Raw genomic sequence first — 18,368 nt, 5'->3', positions numbered from 1 at the left:
TAAATTTCTGGCAGCCTAGGATCCTACTTCAAATTTTTAACTGAGGGGAAGCAAAAAGACTGGTTATATATGACATAAAGCTGATACTGCATGGAATTGTAGGAGAGAGAAGTATGATAAAACTAGTATAGTGTACTAGGATACGAAGTTGTTTCTTTGCAGCTCTTCAGAGTATCGCTAGAGGGTGCCAGATACCAGGACATAATAATGAACGGCTCCATAGGAGTTATTAGGAGAAAACTAATTTTAGACAAAGGCTGACATTTGTGGAAAACCATTGAAGAGGTCATCATTATACTAATACAGAATAATTCATTGTAGATCTTTGTTTAATCTGGAACAATTTAGATTTCTGTTTTATCTGTTGGAACACTGTTCCAGAGATTAAGATAATTTAGGTAGGATTTTTCTATGGTATGCTTAAAAATACTGTCATCCAACTTAAATATATCCCGTTTTAAAAAGAGCTCCATGCTGGATTGAGTTGAATTTCATAGCTGATATTGAAATTATTTTTAATATTAATGGATCAGGAATATAGTACTTGCAGATTTAATATGATATTTGGGTCAACATAAAATATGACCATTGGTGTATGCAGTATCATACCTAGTCACAAATGTGGCTGAAGTGGGTTACTATATGAAAGTTTTGACTGTTTAACTCAGGACTTTGAATCAGAGAATTTTCTATATATTCCAGAATTCAGAGTTTTATTTTTTGGCAAGGATTAAAAAGAAAACCAGTAAACTCAGAATCACGTGATCCCATTTGTCTGGGGAGAGGTTGGTGGTGATGAACAACATGTGGACACTGAGGGTTGTTTTTGTGTCATATAGCCTTTATTCAACACTGTTCTACCAAATGCAAATGCCTGATATGTCTGTCCACATTATTAGTGTGTTGACGTTGAGTTTGCAGCCCAAATTCTAGTATTTTTACTTCCCTCTTAAGGGGTGACAGTAAAAATAACTTTTTCTTGGTGTTCTGAATTGTAACTCTGATAAATCCTTGATAATGTTAATGACTTATGACTTTCCACCTTTTTTTTTTTTCCGCTGTTTTTCGAACATAGAATCACAGAAAGGCTTGAGTCAAAAGGGACCTTAAAGATGATCTAGTTCCACCACCCTGTGCCATGGGCTGGGACACCTCCCACTAGACTGAGCTGCTCAGAGTCCCATTCAACCTGGCCTTGAACACTTTCAGGGAGGGGGCAGCCACAACTTCCTGAGCAACCTGTTTCAGTGTCTCACCACCTTCACAGTGAAAAATTTATTTCAAATGTCTAATCTAAATCTACCCTCTTTCAGCTTAAAACCGTTACCCCTCATTCTATCACTACAAGCCCTTATAAGAAGTCCCTCCCCAGCTTTCCTGTAGCCCCTTCAGGTACTGGAAGGCCACTATAAGGTCTCCCCTGGAGCCTTCTCTTCTCCAGGCTGAACAACTCCAACTCTCTCAGCCTGTCTTCAAAGGAGAGGTGCTCCAGCTCTCTAATCATCTTTGTGGCCCTCTGGACTCTCTTCAGGAGCTCCATGTCCTTCTTATGTTGGGGGCTCCAGAACTGGACCCTGTACTCCAGGTTGGGGTCTCCCAAGGGCAGAGGAAAAAGGAAGAATCCCCTCCCTTGACCTGTTGGCTGCACTGCTTTTGATGGAGCCCAGGACACAGTTGGCTTTGTGATCTGCAAGCACACATTGGCAGCTCATGTTGAGCTTCTCATCAACCAACATTTGCAAGTCCTTTTCCTCAGGACTGCTTTCAGTCCATTCTCCACCCAGTCTGTATTTGTGCTTGGGATTGTCCCAACCCAGGTGTAGCACCTTGCACTTGGCCTTGCTGGACTTCGTGTGGTTTGCATGGCCACACCTCTCAAGCCTGTCAAGGTCCCTCTGGATGACCTCCCTTCCTAAATTATTCACTTTGGAAGTGATTGAATTACAGAATACTTGTATTACCACAGTTTGATTTTAATGATATGAACAATGATTTCATGAAATGTGTGAAAGATTTAGAAGTTTCGTATGATGATTGAGTGAATTAAATTGATTAAATTAACATTATGGAAGTTATTTCATGAGTTTTGTGAAATGTCTGAATGACACATTTAATGTAATTAGTATTATCACAATATAATTGGGTAGAGTATATTTAACAGCTGTATCTGAAGGAAAACAAAAACATTAATCACAGACAACCACTGTCAGCTGCCAGAAGAATCTTCTCTGCCAAAAAATGCAGCCTGAGCTTTTCAAATCACAGTGCCATTTTAATGATCAGAATAGTATATTAAAATGTTCATATTAATAATTTTATTCTGATTTATCACCAAATAATCTAGGACTTTCATGCTTTTATTAAATTTTAAAACTTTTTTGAGCTTTATTTTTATTGTTATTTTCAAAAAAAAACCCCTTCTGGTAAAATGCCATGGCATTTTGAAGATTGGTTCCTGTAACTTAGGGAAAAATGTAATTTAGAAGTTGTCATTGGGATATAAATACAGTTGTCAAGAATGGAAAATGAAACTTCTTTTAAAACTCTGCTTTAAGGTATCAATGACACATGGAATACCAAACTTGATACATGCTATAAAAATGATTCACAGATTTTCAAAATACTACAATACTTCTGAAAGAATGACATCATTGTTTATAAAGGTAAGTATAGTAAGTATAATATTATAAAAATACATGAGTTTTCAGAAAAAAAACTACCACAATACCTCATTTTGTTTAAATCAGCAGGATGTTTGTTAAAAAATGGTTATAAATAGTGGATGTCTGCATTGGAAAGGAAGAGCCGTCTGTTGATCAGGAGAGAATCAAACTTGGATTAGAGACTTGTCTTCTACAAGGAAGTTGTCATTCTTGGTTCAGCAAAATTAATTTTTTTTCTTACCTTCTTGATTAGTCTTCTGATCTGAATTAATCTGCTCAGTTGTTTTCTAAATCACTAAATCCACAAAGGTTTTTTTATCACTCTTGAAGACCTAATTAAGCAGATGGCCATCAGTCTGACCACGCTATTCCACCAAAATGCATGAAAGACAAAAGGTTCCTGTTTTCAGAAGCAAGTCATACTTGAAAAGTTAGTTGAATCTCAGGTCATAAACTTTGCTATCTTAAACAGAAAATTAAGACCAGCTAGGTAATTATACCAATGTCATTTGCAGAATTCCAGGTATTCACTGCAGGAAGAGCTGTTTTTTGTAATGGTTTTAGAAAAAAGAAAACCTTCATAACTGAAACACAAACCTCCAGTAGGCATACAGGGGTAATTCATAGTGGACCTTTCTTTTTTTCCAATCTTTTTCTTCCTTTTTCTTTTTTTTTTTTTTTTTTTTTTAAAGTTTTTTTTGGGGTTCTTTTTTGGTTTTTTTTGTTGTGTTTTTTTTTTTAGAACACTCTAGGTTTTAGTGTGAAGTTTAGTTACAATTCAATTTGAACTAGCAAATTAATAAAATACATGCTTTTTTGAGGCTAGATTTATCCATTACTGTTTTCCATACATCAGATCTTATGTACAGATTATGTAGCAATGTTCATGTTGCCGATCATATAATTGGTTTTTATATGTTTGTGTACTAACACTTGCTAGTGTCTATTATTTAATTGCCTAAAAAACTGAGCATTTCACTTTAGAGGCTATTAACAAACTGGTTACATTAAGCTATGCTAAGTAATAGCAAGTCACAAGCACTTTTTCAGTTCCATGTCTTAAGGGGCCCCCTTACTGTTTGCTTCCATTTAAGCATCACCAGAGGTGATGCTGGAGGTCAAATCTACAACTTCACCAGTAATTGTATTACAGTGTGAGGCTGCCTTTGTAGCTGAAGTTTTCAATCTTTGTTTAGTCAGGAATTCTTCAGACTGCTTACAGTACTCTTCTGTGCCAGGAGAACTGTTTTGAATTGTTCATATTATTTAATAGACAAAAAAGATTATCTAACTGTAGCTGTCCTCTGAGATGTGTTTTTCATATCTGTGGTCATTCCTGTACTCCTTTCTGTCATTGCAAACTTTGGATTTTTGTTCTTGAGAAGTACAAGAATCTTCTCTCCTTTTCATAGTCATGGGAGACCAGGGTAAATACAGACTGCTAGATTAAAGATTCTGTATTGGAAGTTTTTAAATAAGGGTGCATGCACTACAAAGTGTAAAGATGTCAATGTAAGAGAAGAATAGTTACAGTTAAATAACTCCTTGTTCTTGAGTTATAGTTGGTGACATTCTGTGTTTATGCATAGTTATTGCTGAACTTGAAGAACTTAAAAATACTTGCTTGGACTTAAATACACCTCTGGGAGTGTTCTAAGACTTTTAATAGAGTGTTTGTAAAGTAAATGACATATATTATTAAGCCACTATTACTTCCACAGGTGAGATGTGTCTGAACTCTGATAGCACTACTGCATGCATGTGGGAATTCTGTTAGATTTTTGTGAAACAGGAAGATTTCTTTATAAGCTTCAGATCTATTTGTTTTCATTTGTCTGCACTAGATTACAAACCAAATGGTCAGGACATGTAGAGCATATATTACAGATGATGGCTTGTCTTCTCCCTGGGAGCAGAATACATCAACAGTCACTGGAAAAATTAAGGTTTGTATTTTAGTATTTTATTATTTACGTATCACATCTATTTGATTACCTATTGATATGCACAAGAACGAACATATCAATATGTATCAAGTACTTCCCGTACTTCCCACCTCTTTACTGTTCTATTTCATGATGCTTTGAGTGTTTTCCCATTCCTTAGCCCACTGGCATTTGTTGGAAATAGAACAGCCTCATCTTTATCAGGGTAGCCCATCATCGACCTTGGAATTGGCACCTTCACCATATGTACAAGCAAGGGATTTTGTCATCCTGCATAAGCCACATTCTTCCTTTTTGAGGGTATCTGATGTGATGCCATCTTGCTCTGTCATGGGCAGTCTGGTATTTGAATAGACCCCCACTTCATTACAGTAGCTCTTCCAGTACCAGGCTTTCTTGGCACACCATGAAAGTTCAGTGCTAAGAGAGTAATTTTCTTCAGCTGATAGTGACATCATAAGAACAAATTAAGCCCATGCAATATGCTGTGACAAAATGCATCCAACTGAGGGGCTCCTGGTTGTCAATAGTGACCTCATTTCCACCTTCTCCTGTACCAGATCTAAGCTACTAACTTATCTTGCCCAAGAAGTCATAGGATTTCAGGATTTCACATTCCTTTAAAAATTAGGTCCAGAGTTACAAAAGAAAATGTATTGAGTGTGTTTTTCCTAGCCTGACAAGATGATATGATTTTAATAATTCATCTACCTAATTGAGGTCATCTTGTGAGTGTTCTACAGCTGATGAGCTCTCATTATTCTATGAGAGAAGTATAAGCCCAGTCGCTAATAATGTTGATCTGTAGTACCTGTATGTTCTTGAAGACCTGAACATTCCTTTCAGTGCAGACTTTTAAAATTTTCTGTAATTTATAGCTGAACATACTTATATGTTCACACAGTCTGGTGACTGCCAGTATATTGTGATAAAATCTGCTTGCTGTTTTTCAAGAATTGATGGAAGATTTTGTATTCCAGTGATCATAGACTTTGCATTTCTCACCAGTCAATCTTTTATATCTGATAAGGTCTTAGTATTTTAAGTAAATAATTGACTTAGAAAGATGAATTATTCTTCAGTCTCACTCTAACTCAGACTTGTCAGCATATGCCAATTTGTAGAACCAATTTCCTTTAAATCCTTTGTGAGTTGCAACTGGACTACCCTGTTACGTCAAGCTCTCTCCTTATCCAGAGGACAGTCTGGACATTCTTAATTAAGCTAATAGCTTTTCTTAATATTCAGATGTCTTCTTTAGAGCAGGAGTCATTATTTGCTCTTTGCTGGCCTCTAAACCACTGTCCTTTAACAAGAACTAAAACTTTCCTTTCTTTTTTGGTTACTCATTTCCCAGTGTTAAGTCTTTCACTGTACTGTATACTGTTGTATGTTCATATGTTGCAAGTATTTGCTATACATAATGAAAAAAAACCACAGACAGGCATTACTGCCTTGTGAATGAAACTAGATTCAGTGATAATTAACCTGTTTGCTATGACCATAGGTTTGAGTTCTCCAGTCTCTCCCCCATCAACATAGCATAATGAGTATGGTATTTCTTCCTTCACTTTGTAGGAGTGCATGGATCTATTTAATGAATACAGGAAATGCTTTCATAAAACAAGACAAGAGATTTTGGAAACTCTAGGAGAAAAAAGATTTGAAGTATCAGAATTGTACATTTTTGGAAAATCCAATGCTTTTTGTAGGAGATTGGAAAAAGTGAGTATATTGTGTGCTGTTATGATCAATAAGAAGGGCTTCTCCAAATAAAATTTTGCAAGGTCAACACTTTTCAACGTACATGCTCTTAATCAGCCTGTAAAGGAGTTTGTAACTATTTAAAGAGAGAAATTAGACACTTACACAGAGTAAGTAATCCCAGTAATTTGGGCAATTACCTCACAATGTCCTTCTGAATTTGTCAGTTTATCTCTGTTAGGATGGAGAGATTTAGATTCAGTTCATTATTTTAGGATACGTAAACTTATGTGAAAAATAACACACCTTTGCTTTTTTTAATGGTGTCCTAAGGCGTTAATAATGGCTGTTACTGCCAAATATTTCTTCATATTATTCTGCTGCTTGGGGTGGTCTTAACATTTAGTTTTCTAACCCAATGAAAGGATTTTAAGCTAGTATTCAGATTTTGCATGGAATAGATAATAGGTGCTCCTTGGTGCAGAATAAGGTGAGACAAGGGGTAAGAGGGTAATGAGGCAGTCATCACAGGGTAGGAAATCTGAGTCTTTGCTGTTTTTCCTTATCATGAAGTATATACACTAATCTGTATGGTTAAGTATTTTTATTCTGTGAAATATCTTTGTGTCATCGTTATGTATATGTCATGTTTAAACTCTTTTCCCATAGTATGCTGTTGAATCTAACAAATATAGAAAGGAAATAATTTACCATCAAGAAAAATGAATATTTTACTTTGTATTGAGTTGTGGTGAGAACTGATATTGAGAATGGAAGTAACCAGGCTCTGTTGTTGACTTAGAAGCTCAGAAGCAATGCATTTCCGAATGCAGTAGTTAGAGAGAGGTTGTTGCATTTTACTCAGGTTGTAGTATATAGAAGAAGTAACAAAAAATGTGTTATGAACATGAATATAACATTTATATTTCAGATTACAGAGATTATAAATATTGTAGAAACTTTTTCTGCACTGAATCTGTCTACCATAGAAGGGATAGATGCTATAGCAATAAAATTCAGAAATATCTACCAAAGTGTTCAAAAGAAGCACTATGACATCCTTGATCCACGAACAACAGAATTTGACATGGACTTCATGAACTTCATGGCAAAAATTGAAGGTTTAGAGGTAAATAATATTGCTACCTGTAACTCTGAGTAGAATCTCATCACTATTCACTCAGTATCTGTTGGAATGCCAGTGAGACTTTGGACTGTGAGTAAGATACATTCTTCTTCCAAAGGGCATAAAGTTTTGTCTGGTGGAAGGCTTTCTACGTTCTTCCTCCTTCTGAAGGAAGTTGTGAAATGTATCATACAGTCCTCACTGAAGATTAATCACTCTGCAGACAAAATTACAAAAATTGAGACCTTACAGAATGCTCTATGTGGAGGTGGTTTATTAGTCTTGGAGACACATGATTAGATTTTGAGCAGAATAAAGTGGTGACTATTTTCAATAGATTTTTTGATTCTTTGCTAAAATTTACTGGCATTTTAAGAGATCAGCTGGCTGACACCAGCTGGTCATTGATTATATGGAACAAAGATCAGTCAAGGTTGCTATTTTGTGCTTTAGGCAGTAACAATTTCAAATGAAAATATGTTAAGAAATTATTAGTCATGAAAATACTGTTGTATTACTAGAAAAACTAGACTAAATTTCATATTTTTTAGACACAGATACAGACATTTATGCGTACCTGTTTTCAGAAAATTCTGACTTCACAGCAGGCACTTCAGTTACTTCAAAGGTATTGGTAATTTTGATTTTAAACATTTTTAAGTAACTTCAAATTACTGATTAGCCCATTTAGACAACACAGAAAATATTAGAAAAAGGAACCTAATCCATAATTTTTCATTATTAGTGTTATGAACCTTGTAACCATCATAAAAGATGTATTTTAGCTTTTCTTTGGGAATCAATATATTCTGTTTCTTAATTTCATTACAGTTTATGTTGTATATATAGGATAATGCTAAAAGAAAAACCTAAAAAAAACCCACAACAGCAACAAAACCAACAACAAATGAAACACCAGAGCAGAACTTTTCAACTTGCTTAAACTTGCTCAAAGCAAAAAAAAATTTCCCAGATCCAGAAACGCTTTTTGTTTAGTATCGTGCTTCTTTCATTTTATGTAACATCCATGTACCTAACAAAAACAAAAAAAACAAAAAACCATTAATCATAATATGATGTGTTTCACAAATACAATTTTGAGTACTCATTTTATATGCAGGTTTAAAAATCTGAGAATGCCATGCCTTGAAGAAGAAACAGCACATACAGTTCATTGTATTCTTCAACACTATGTGGGAGAACTTGAAGCTATTAAAAAGGTATTTAATTTCTTTGCCATAAATTTTAAATAATAAGTTTTAAACAATTGCTCTTTAAAACAAGAGCAATTTATTTATTTATTTAAATTATGCCTATTTCACTAACAAGCTATCAATGCTTAATTTATCATACTTCTACTTTCCTGTTACAGGAAACAGACTCAAGTGTGTAGGCAATATGACATACATGCTGTAGCAGGCAATTGCGTCATCACAATTTTACCTTTTAAACCAAAATATTTTGTTATTTCTTCATCAATTAAAGAAAAAAATGTGGTTTTAATAGGCTGTGTACACAAGTTTCATATGGTTTTCAGAATTTTTTATTATATAAGGCCTTTACCATTAATTTGCATTTATACATGGCTATTATTTAGTGCTGTGACAGTATAAAATAGGTATAAAATATAGGTAAACTGCATTTATATTCCTTATAATGTAATTTTCCATGATACGTGCAGTGTATCATGACTGTAGCATAAACGACATTAACTTGTTACTTGACTTTAAACATTTAAAGAGGATTTAATCTAACCTGACTTTGCAAAATAAAAATATGCATCAGAGCTAGACATCCATACTCCCTTTCTACTAAAGAAAGAAATTAGTATTCTAGAGTCAGTTAATCTCACTTGTTTTTATGTGCTAATCTAAAGATTTAAATAATTCCCGTGTAATGGCCATTTTCTTCAGTGAGTATAAAGTAAATCTGGAAAATCAGACTGATGCAAATACTTTTTTAGAGATGTTTATGTTTTCTCAGATGAATGATACATGTTTACATGAGAAGCCAAGTATCTACAAACCCTACACTTACCAGAAATGATTCCTTCAGACAGTGACTTAAAACTATAGCCTGGCATAGCTGCTTTGAATACTCTTTACAGTGTCATTTCCCTATCTAATCACTATATATAACACTTGCTGAACCTCTAATTATTGGCTTAATTTGATGAACATACTTTCAGCAACATTTCCCGCTTAAGAAATTGCTGACCCTACCCCTGACTGCTTTTTCCCCGGCCAAAAGAACAGACACATTTTCTGAGGGAGTTCCACCCATGACAATTCCTCTCTTAAGTTCATCATGAAGCCACTTGGGTTTCTTTTCTTGGAACTGTGCAGGAGACAGTGTAGGGGTAAGAAGACGTGCCAGTAATTAAGCGAAGAGTGGAGTCTGCTTAAGCAGTACAGCTGTTTGTGTTACTGAAACATGAGTTGGCATGCTAAAAGTTTGGTGGATACAAATATTCCTCTTCTTTCTGTTGAAGAATATGTCACCAATATAGTGGATAGTTCTCACTATTCATTAGATACTATCGGGTTGCTTTGCATCTTTGCTAGGCAAGTTATTTCTGATAAAAAGATCCTCTCGCTACAATACTGGTTCTGAAGTCTTCTGTGCGTTTCAGACTTGGTATGTGCTAATAGTAGGCCAAATTTTTCTTGAGTATAATGCAGCCATTTAGTGAGCAGGTAAAAGCGTGGGCTGTGTAGCCAGGAGTCTACAGGAATACTGAGGAGTTTGTAGAAAAGAGTGAAACATAGAATTGTAGATTTTCCTGAGTTGGAAGAGACCCACAGGAATCAAGATGCCTGACTCCTCAAATGTTAGCCATTAGTCAGGTGTATATGTCTGGAGAACAATGCTAACATTTCTAATCAGGTAAAATCTCTCAGTGAACAATATAGCTTAAGCCTTGCCTAAGGGCAGATCTCAAGCAAAGTGGCTTCAGTGGCAACAAGGGTTCTTGCAACACCTCCTTACACAGCTTTCTTTCACAGCAGATGGCTCAGAAATTACAGAGCTGGACCTGTCAGACTTAGCCTTGAATGCTGGCTACTTGGCTCCTAGGTTTACAGTGCCTTTTGGTGTATTCAGGGCTGTCATAAGTAAGCACAGCTGAGAAACAGCATGAGGTAACAAGGACAGGAGTTATAGCGACAAGGGTATCAATGTGTGCAGCTCAAAAGAGTAGAAAACTGGGGAAGCAATACATTTTTTTCTTAATTAACTGTTGTGTGACTCCACACAAATTTAATCTCTTTGGGAGGAGGAAGGAATTATGGTACCAGAGGAAAAACATTTTAACATTGCAACAGATTTTTAATCCATGTGTTTAAAGATATTGTTCTTATCGTAGCTTTACCAGATTCAGAAAGATGACCCTCCTCTCGCTCGAAACATGCCACCTGTTGCAGGAAAGATTCGGTGGGCGAGGCAGTTATACAAGAGGATATATGAACCAATCAACTATTTCCATGTACGTTGGTCTGAGGAAAAAATAGATATTTTGTGTTACAGTGAACTGTCTTACTTTGATAAGACTTACTTTGGTAAGACTTACTTTGGACTAGATGATCTTTCGAGGTCCCTTCCAACTGCTAGGATTTTATGGTAGAGTGACCATAATGTTTCTGGCTATGATGGAGCTACTTCTCATATACTAGGCAACTTGTTTATTTGTATGTGAATATCTGGTTTAAAAGATGTTTTGCGGTAACCACTGTCATAGATCAAAGATAAAATGTTTCTTTGATTTACCACTAAACTAGCACCCTAAGCTGGTAATATGGACTGAGTTGTTAATACGTCTGTCTTAGTGTCTTTCGAAGAAATGTTTCACTATTTCAGCCAGTGATGTTTTGCTTCCTTTTGTAATGAAAAAGAGTGAGGGTGGTACATAAAACTTATAATGTATTTTAATAGAGTAACCACCTTGTATGTTCCCCTAGTACCATAGGGTTCTTCTATGGAGAATCCTGTCTGTTTACCAAGCAACTGCTGGGAGTAGCTTAAGGCATAAATGTGGACTGCCTGACATTCTGAAATTGTATTTTGTGTATTTTCTGGTACCACTAAAAAACAAGTTTATTATAAGGACCCACACAATAGCTGCAGTACTGTAAATGAGAATCTAGTCACCAGTTTCACTGTAGATGATTTCTGACTAGTCTGGGAATGGGGAATTCCATTATTGAACTTCTCAATTCTACATTTTCTGTACCACTAAACATACAGCTGAAGTTTGGTACCAGACACATAAGCATTAACATTGATGGCCCTTAGGTATTTTGTGGTACTGGATTTCCTTATGCCAGTGGAATAGTCAGAATCTTGCCATACTAGCATCTGCTATGGTGGTAATATTTCTTGAAATGTTTAAGTGACTCCTACGAAGTATCTAGGGTCTTTTGTCAAGTTAACTTCTATGTGAGAGACGTTTTCGTTTTCTTCTTTCCCTCAGAATGGGAATAATGATCACCTAAATCTTCTCCAAAGAAAACAGACATAAATAAAATTACTGATTTTAAAATGAGAATTTTTTTTAAGTTGTTTCTATTTACTGTTCAATTTTTAGTAGAACTAAGCATCCATTTCACTAGGTGTTTATCACAATACAATAAAGTAATGGCTCTTACCTTGTTAAAAATTTAGTATCATAAATACTTCATACAGCTTTTAATTTGTAATATTAACTTACATCATATAAGGTCAATAGATAAATTGAGAAAACCCAAATAGTATGATTTTCTTTTGACATGGGCTAAAGTTGAATGTTCTCTGTTTATAATAGAAAAAGTCAAATATTTTGAAAAGTCCAGGAGGTAAAGAAGTTGTTCGATTGTACAACAGAATTGTCCGTGTAATAGTGGAATTAGAGGTAGCCTATCATAAGGCATGGATGAAAGAAGTTTCACAATTGCAATATCGTAAGTAATAGAAATATGGAATTGGCTTTTATTGAAATGGTTATTGAATGTTAACACAGATAAAATCAGATAATTTTAAGCCTCATTTACCCTTAGAATGCACAAATTAATAATGATCCAATTAAGCTCATCCAAGAATAGAAATCGTTGTACACTGAGAGATGACTGGAAGCAGTAGTGAAACAAATTGAAGGCACACAGTTCATTTTTGTACTTAAATCCTTTTTGTATACCATTTAATAATTTCTCTTGTTTTCTTTCCTGTTTTCTTTCCACTATAATTTTCACAGTTGAAATTGTCCCAGTCTCTCTCAGGACAAGTGTTACTTTATGCCTAGAAAAAAAAGTATGATAATAAAACTTTATAATTTTAAGATTAAATGGGACTATAAGTTGGTGGGTTTTTTTTAAAAAGGATTTTTAGTAGATTTTCCGTTTAAATTGTACACCCTCTGTGGCCTTCAAAACTAGTGTAGATCTATATGAATAAAACATTGTGATCCCACAGTCAGGATGTTTTTTTGTGGTTTGAGCTTTTATTTTGTTTTGGATTTTTGCAATATCTCTGTGCAAGTGTTTGTTCTCTGGGTCAACAAATTCCTGTAAGATACTGAGCATCTCATAAATGCTGTGTTTCCAGGTCCTTAGAAAATCAATTTAATAATTTCTAACTTGAGCTAGGAAAAAATATGACACAAGTAAGATTCCTCACGTAGCTTCTAAAAATAAAAATAAATATGGCAGAAAGCTAATATGGTGATAGTCAGTTGTATATTTTCTTTAACTGAAAATGCTATTTCACAAGTAACTGTACACATTTAATCACTATATAGTAATATTAGAAATCTGTGTTTCACAGTAAGTTATATAAAGGAAACAATTGTTTGGCTTAGAAACTGATATTAACATGTCTTTACAGCATTACAAGCCACAGTATTTATTTGTCATCCAAACACTGGGAAGTTTCTGGTTAATTTTGATCCCCAAATTCCAGAGATTATTCATGAGACGAAATGTATGATCAAGTTGGGGCTGGAAGTACCAGAGCAAGCAAAAAAGATAGTAAAAATAGAAGATAACCTGAGTTCAACCAAGTTGCGTTTAGAGGTAAACTGAAAAAATTATTATGATTAAAATAAAATTTAAAAAAAGAAAAATCTGATTAAAGATAATTTTTTTTCAATGGTGAAGTAAGGATTTAATCTGGATATAAGGTAGTTTAAGGTAAATTTGTGGAATGCACAAGTGGTCAAAGAAGATGTCATTGGAAAAACCTCTACAAACTGCTGAGTGGGCTGGTATATACTTAAGTATAAGCATGTAAATTTCTCATACCCAGTCTGATATATACTTAAATATAAGCATATTTGTTTCTTATACCCTGTGGCATGTTAAATATCTTCTGATGAAGAAATAATTAGAGCTGTTAAAAATGTAATCACTCTCTGAAAATGAGTAAAACACAGTTTTACAGAGTTTTTGAGAAGCAGACTGGAATTCTTCTGGATTGGAAGATATGGTGAGCCACACAAACATCAAGAATTTTGCAGGTTACCTGCCAGAAAGTTAGATTTCCAATACTCGCTGTAGTATCTGCTATTGTTCGCAGGAGCTTATATCATGGGGATGAGGTGTACCATGGGGATGAGATTTGTGTGTGTGTAATGCATAAGACAAAAGGATATTTTAAAAATTAGTTTACAGATTACTTTAATTATCTAAAGCATATGATACCCATTTTCCTAAGGGTATTGCAAGGTACAGTCACTAAAGCTTAAGGTGTCTTTAGCTCTAAAGAAAGATCAAATTTTATCTGGCTTTGTCCATAAAGACTAGGAATGTGTTGCATGAAAACTGCATTCATTCTTCATTGTGTAGCATGATACAAAGTAATTACATTCTAGAAATTATATACATAGGTATGTAGGATTTGTGTAAAATTCTGCACTTGTTTCCAAATGTAGTCTTGTTCTGCTTTCCATGATTTTTCTGGTGATTTGGTTGTATCACAGGTTGTTTGCATCAGTAAAGAAAAAACTTAAAATATTCTTGATACTACCGTTTCTGATAATTAACAGGGTCTTCTCCAATGTTACGAAGATTTGCGTCAAGAAACACCAGGTTTTTTTGTAAATCTAATGGCACCAAGAATGGAAAAGGTTGGTACTGCTAAATGCACTTTAGTATACTTGAGAAGAAGTTAGAATAACTTAATAAAGTTCATAATTTTAGATCATTTAGATGGGCCTCCATGTTGTGAACTTAATCAATTTTACTCAACTTTTAAGACCAAGAATTTGCTCTTTGCATCCCTCGTGCAGTGGTCAAATAATGTGTAGTACAGTAGAATGATCTTTATGCCTATGAGATGTAAACCCAGTAGAAGAAAGAATATGGACTTTGTAGGTCTATTTAAACAAATCCCTGTGTTTGACATGGAAGTAAATGTTCACTTACTACAGTTCTAGAAATTTTCATGGGAACCTGTGCTTTTCATTTAGCTGAAATACTATATGTCATGATCTTTGTCTTTGCCTTGTGAATTGAGTCAGTCCCTTCAGAGATATATAAAGGTTATATACTCCTCTAGAGGTACAGTTTTTTTGAGATGCTGAATGTCTATCCTAGAAGCCATTTTGTTTTGCCAGACACTTGCAAGTGTATGTATGTTATTGTTCTAAGTAACTCTTCCCTTTTTTTATTGTAAATAATAACATCAGAAGGTTTAAGAGTTTGCATAAGTTTGTGTAACTGCATAGTTGTTATGTGCTGAAATGCAAGGGGGGAAAAAATTGTCCTTGCTGTTATGAGTTAAATAATAAAAGGCAGAGTGATAAAGTGATGGTAGTCTCTTCACTTCAGTCATACTACTGTAAACGTGGTTATATCCTAGAGGGAATAATAAACCTCTGGAAACAACTGGCAAAAGATAAGGATGAGTATTGTTCATACAGCAGAAGATGATGTTTTTTGAAGAAGAGAGAAATCTTCGGCATATAAGAAGGAGAGAGGAAAGCACAAAGCCAAAGATGGCTACATTGGTGCCATAATTCGACAGCAACTCATGTAGAGCCTTAAACTGTTTCTAGATTTTGGCTATATTTTTGACAGTAACAGTACCATCCTAGCATAGTGGAGTTAAATATATTCTCCAAAAAGTTATATATTAAGGTGAAATTGCAAATGGCTGTGTCTCAGTTTGAGCTGAATTCTTTGTTTTACCTGTGGTATAGACCTAGCAAAAAGAAGCACTAGTGAGTGACTCAAGTCCAAGCAGTGACTTGGCAAATGTCAAGATGAAAAAACAGCTATAACAGGTGGCTGTTTAAAATTAAATTAGTAAAATCAGTTCAAAGTTTCTTAGCAACTAAGTTAAAGTAAAATTCTCTCACTTTAAAGATGAGAGGGATGACAAAAATTGTGGTAGCTGTATACTGGGAATTCAGTAAGAATTTTTTGAGTACTAGGTAAAAATTGAGAGTCTGGAAAAGTTGGTTTTCCTAACCTGGAGGTATTACAGGGTTTCCTTAGAGTCCCATCTGCTTTGAAGGTACAATATATGGAGTGAAAGAAGAACCTTGGTGTAGATACTGCAGTAATAGAGAAATTAACTGATTAGAGCTTCAAGCTGAAGATATCTGGTGGTGACAAATCCAAATGAAACAGACCAAGGACTACCAAGAATTCAGTAAGGGAAATAGCAGGGAAGAGAGGATTTTTTTTTAAATTGCCATCAAGGGTATGACAAAATTTGGAGAGGATCAGTCTGATTCAAAATGGGATGAATAAAAATTGTCACTAGATAGATACCCGAGGTTGAAAAGCAAGTAACTATTCTGTTGAGGTTTGTCAAGATATATGTTAAAGGACAAACTGTAACATTAATAATGGAGTTGATTTTACTTTTAGGAGTTAGTGGGAACCACTAAAAGACAGTATCGAGGAGAACAGGAAGGGGAAGGTTGTTGTTGAGCGTGTACACTTGAAATTGCGGACAGAGTCTGTAGCAATACCCTCCCTTTCCCCAGTATTGCATACTTTTATTTATTTTTTCTGTCAAAACTTGTAACCTTTCCTGCAAAACAGACACAACTCTTTCTTCCATTGGTGACATGAGTGATTATAATAACAACAATAGCATTTGTTTTAAATTATATTTCTTTTTTAATCTATCATTTTTATGCTTAGATTGAAGATGTATTGAGGGAAGGACTTACCATATGGACTTGGTCATCTGTGACACTGGAAAGTTTCTTCCAAGAAGCTGATCAAGTTCTGGATATATTTAAAGAGTTTTTGAAAAAGGTATACACTTAATCACTATATTAATGAAATGACAGTTTAGAGAAATTATTTCCAGTTCACAGCTCTTCATTTTGGTAATTATGTTTTGCACCACCTGAAATACATAGAAATTTTGTTTGCTTATTGAAGTACATTATTCTGTTGAAGAATTACATACTCCAGGATTCATTCCTATTATTGCCCTTGAATGTTTCATCTTCACTTTTGTTCTTGCAGTAGAATGTATTTCCAGTGTTGTCTTCAGATTCTGTGACTACCACACTGACTTTCAGAGTGAACATCTGCTTCTCTTTGCTTGCTTGTCCATGAGTGGAGTTCATGCAAGATACCTCCATGTAAACAACTGTCCAGGGGAGAACTTTACAGCATTAACTGTATTCGTAGCAGGCATGCTGTGAAACTGGCTCTTTGTGCCTTCAATAATGTAATGAAAGGAAGTGTGATTTTCCCTCACAGTTCTCTGCACGCTGATTAAGTCTGTGCTTTTTTCCTCTTAATTTCTGAATTCTTTTGGTTCCAGTAACATGCTTGAGGACTTGTATTGGTTATTTTTCTTCTCAAGACTTTACCTTAATAGTCATATCATCCTTCTGTCTTGATGGTTGAACTGTATGGCTGTGATATCTCCCACCAACATACTAAATTGTAGTGTCTCCTATGGTAGGAGATTATTAGTCACTGGTGGGTGTATCTATTTCTTTTTCTGTATGGCAGGAAAAACATGATTCTGATTAAATGCTCTGTTTGCCAGAGAAACCCAAAGCTGAAAAAAAGATGGGCTATGTAAGGAATTAACAGATCTCTCAGCCTATCTGAAATAACCATATATTTTGTAGATAACCTATGTTTTCTGTAAATATGTTGGTTGTGTTAATTTCTGACTTTCTTACCCTCCCCCATATCGGTACAAAAATATGTAAACTTGGTTAGACTTTTGCTTGCTGTGAACGGGATATTGTAAATGAATAAGGAAAAGAGATATGAAACAGAAGCATGAATGATATTGTGACAAACCAGATGAGATATCCCAGATGCCGAATATTTCAAGTAAAAAATTAAAAACTGGACAGAGTCAGTTTTATTTCGTTATAGTTGACTAACTGGTAGTAATGCTGAAATTTAGAATTAAAAACCCAGTGAAAAGCTACGCTGAGTAAAAGAAGAAGTCTAAACCATCAGGCAAGTTACAGCAGCACCCTGCTTGCCTTGCAACTACATACTTGACCGGTAACATGATGAGCAAGAATCTAATAATCTTATATTAACATAGCTTGTTTCGTTACTCTGTTTTATTTAATCTAGCAGCAGTGTATCCTACATATCTAGAATCACCTGGGGTCTTACTTACTATTATTGCCTCCCTGCCTAAAACTGCTGTTAAAACAGCAAGGGTTCTTCAGGAGTCAAATGTGGGTAACATTATGGAGCAAAAGTTCACTACTGTCCCATCAATATCTAAACTTTCAGGACAGAAGAAAAAGAAGTTTAAAGAAGCTATCTTTATTCTTGGGACCACTTTCTCATTATGTTCTCAGGACGTTATCTCAGGGAGATAATTCTTTCCATTGTCACTCATTCATCTGATTTCCAAGACTGGGCAGCTCTTTGAGCTGTCAAGAGAACCTCATTCAAAAAATAGATCATTGATGTTATCGTGCGGAAGTAGTCTCAGCTTGTAGTGTCTGTAAAT

The 18,368-nt window shown here is 34.9% G+C and overlaps 1 protein-coding gene across 1 annotated transcript in view; it reads left to right on the top strand.

The window, feature by feature from the left end:
• Nucleotides 1-18,368, top strand: part of DNAH8 (dynein, axonemal, heavy chain 8) — a 125,934-nt gene that overhangs the window by 4,731 nt on the left and 102,835 nt on the right. Inside the window, exons 6-16 of the mRNA XM_010006149.1 lie at nt 2,556-2,663; nt 4,508-4,609; nt 6,188-6,334; nt 7,245-7,442; nt 7,991-8,067; nt 8,560-8,659; nt 10,804-10,923; nt 12,238-12,373; nt 13,293-13,480; nt 14,452-14,532; nt 16,562-16,678. Coding sequence (XP_010004451.1) covers nt 2,556-2,663; nt 4,508-4,609; nt 6,188-6,334; nt 7,245-7,442; nt 7,991-8,067; nt 8,560-8,659; nt 10,804-10,923; nt 12,238-12,373; nt 13,293-13,480; nt 14,452-14,532; nt 16,562-16,678 — 1,374 coding nt within the window. The remainder of the gene's footprint in view (nt 1-2,555; nt 2,664-4,507; nt 4,610-6,187; nt 6,335-7,244; nt 7,443-7,990; nt 8,068-8,559; nt 8,660-10,803; nt 10,924-12,237; nt 12,374-13,292; nt 13,481-14,451; nt 14,533-16,561; nt 16,679-18,368) is intronic.

The sequence above is a fragment of the Chaetura pelagica genome, unplaced genomic scaffold (assembly GCF_000747805.2).
Source record: "Chaetura pelagica isolate M959 unplaced genomic scaffold, ChaPel_1.0 scaffold271, whole genome shotgun sequence".
Taxonomy (NCBI): domain Eukaryota; kingdom Metazoa; phylum Chordata; class Aves; order Apodiformes; family Apodidae; genus Chaetura; species Chaetura pelagica.
The sequence above is the reverse complement of the archived record's forward strand: the minus strand, read 5'-3'. Positions and strand labels throughout refer to the sequence as shown.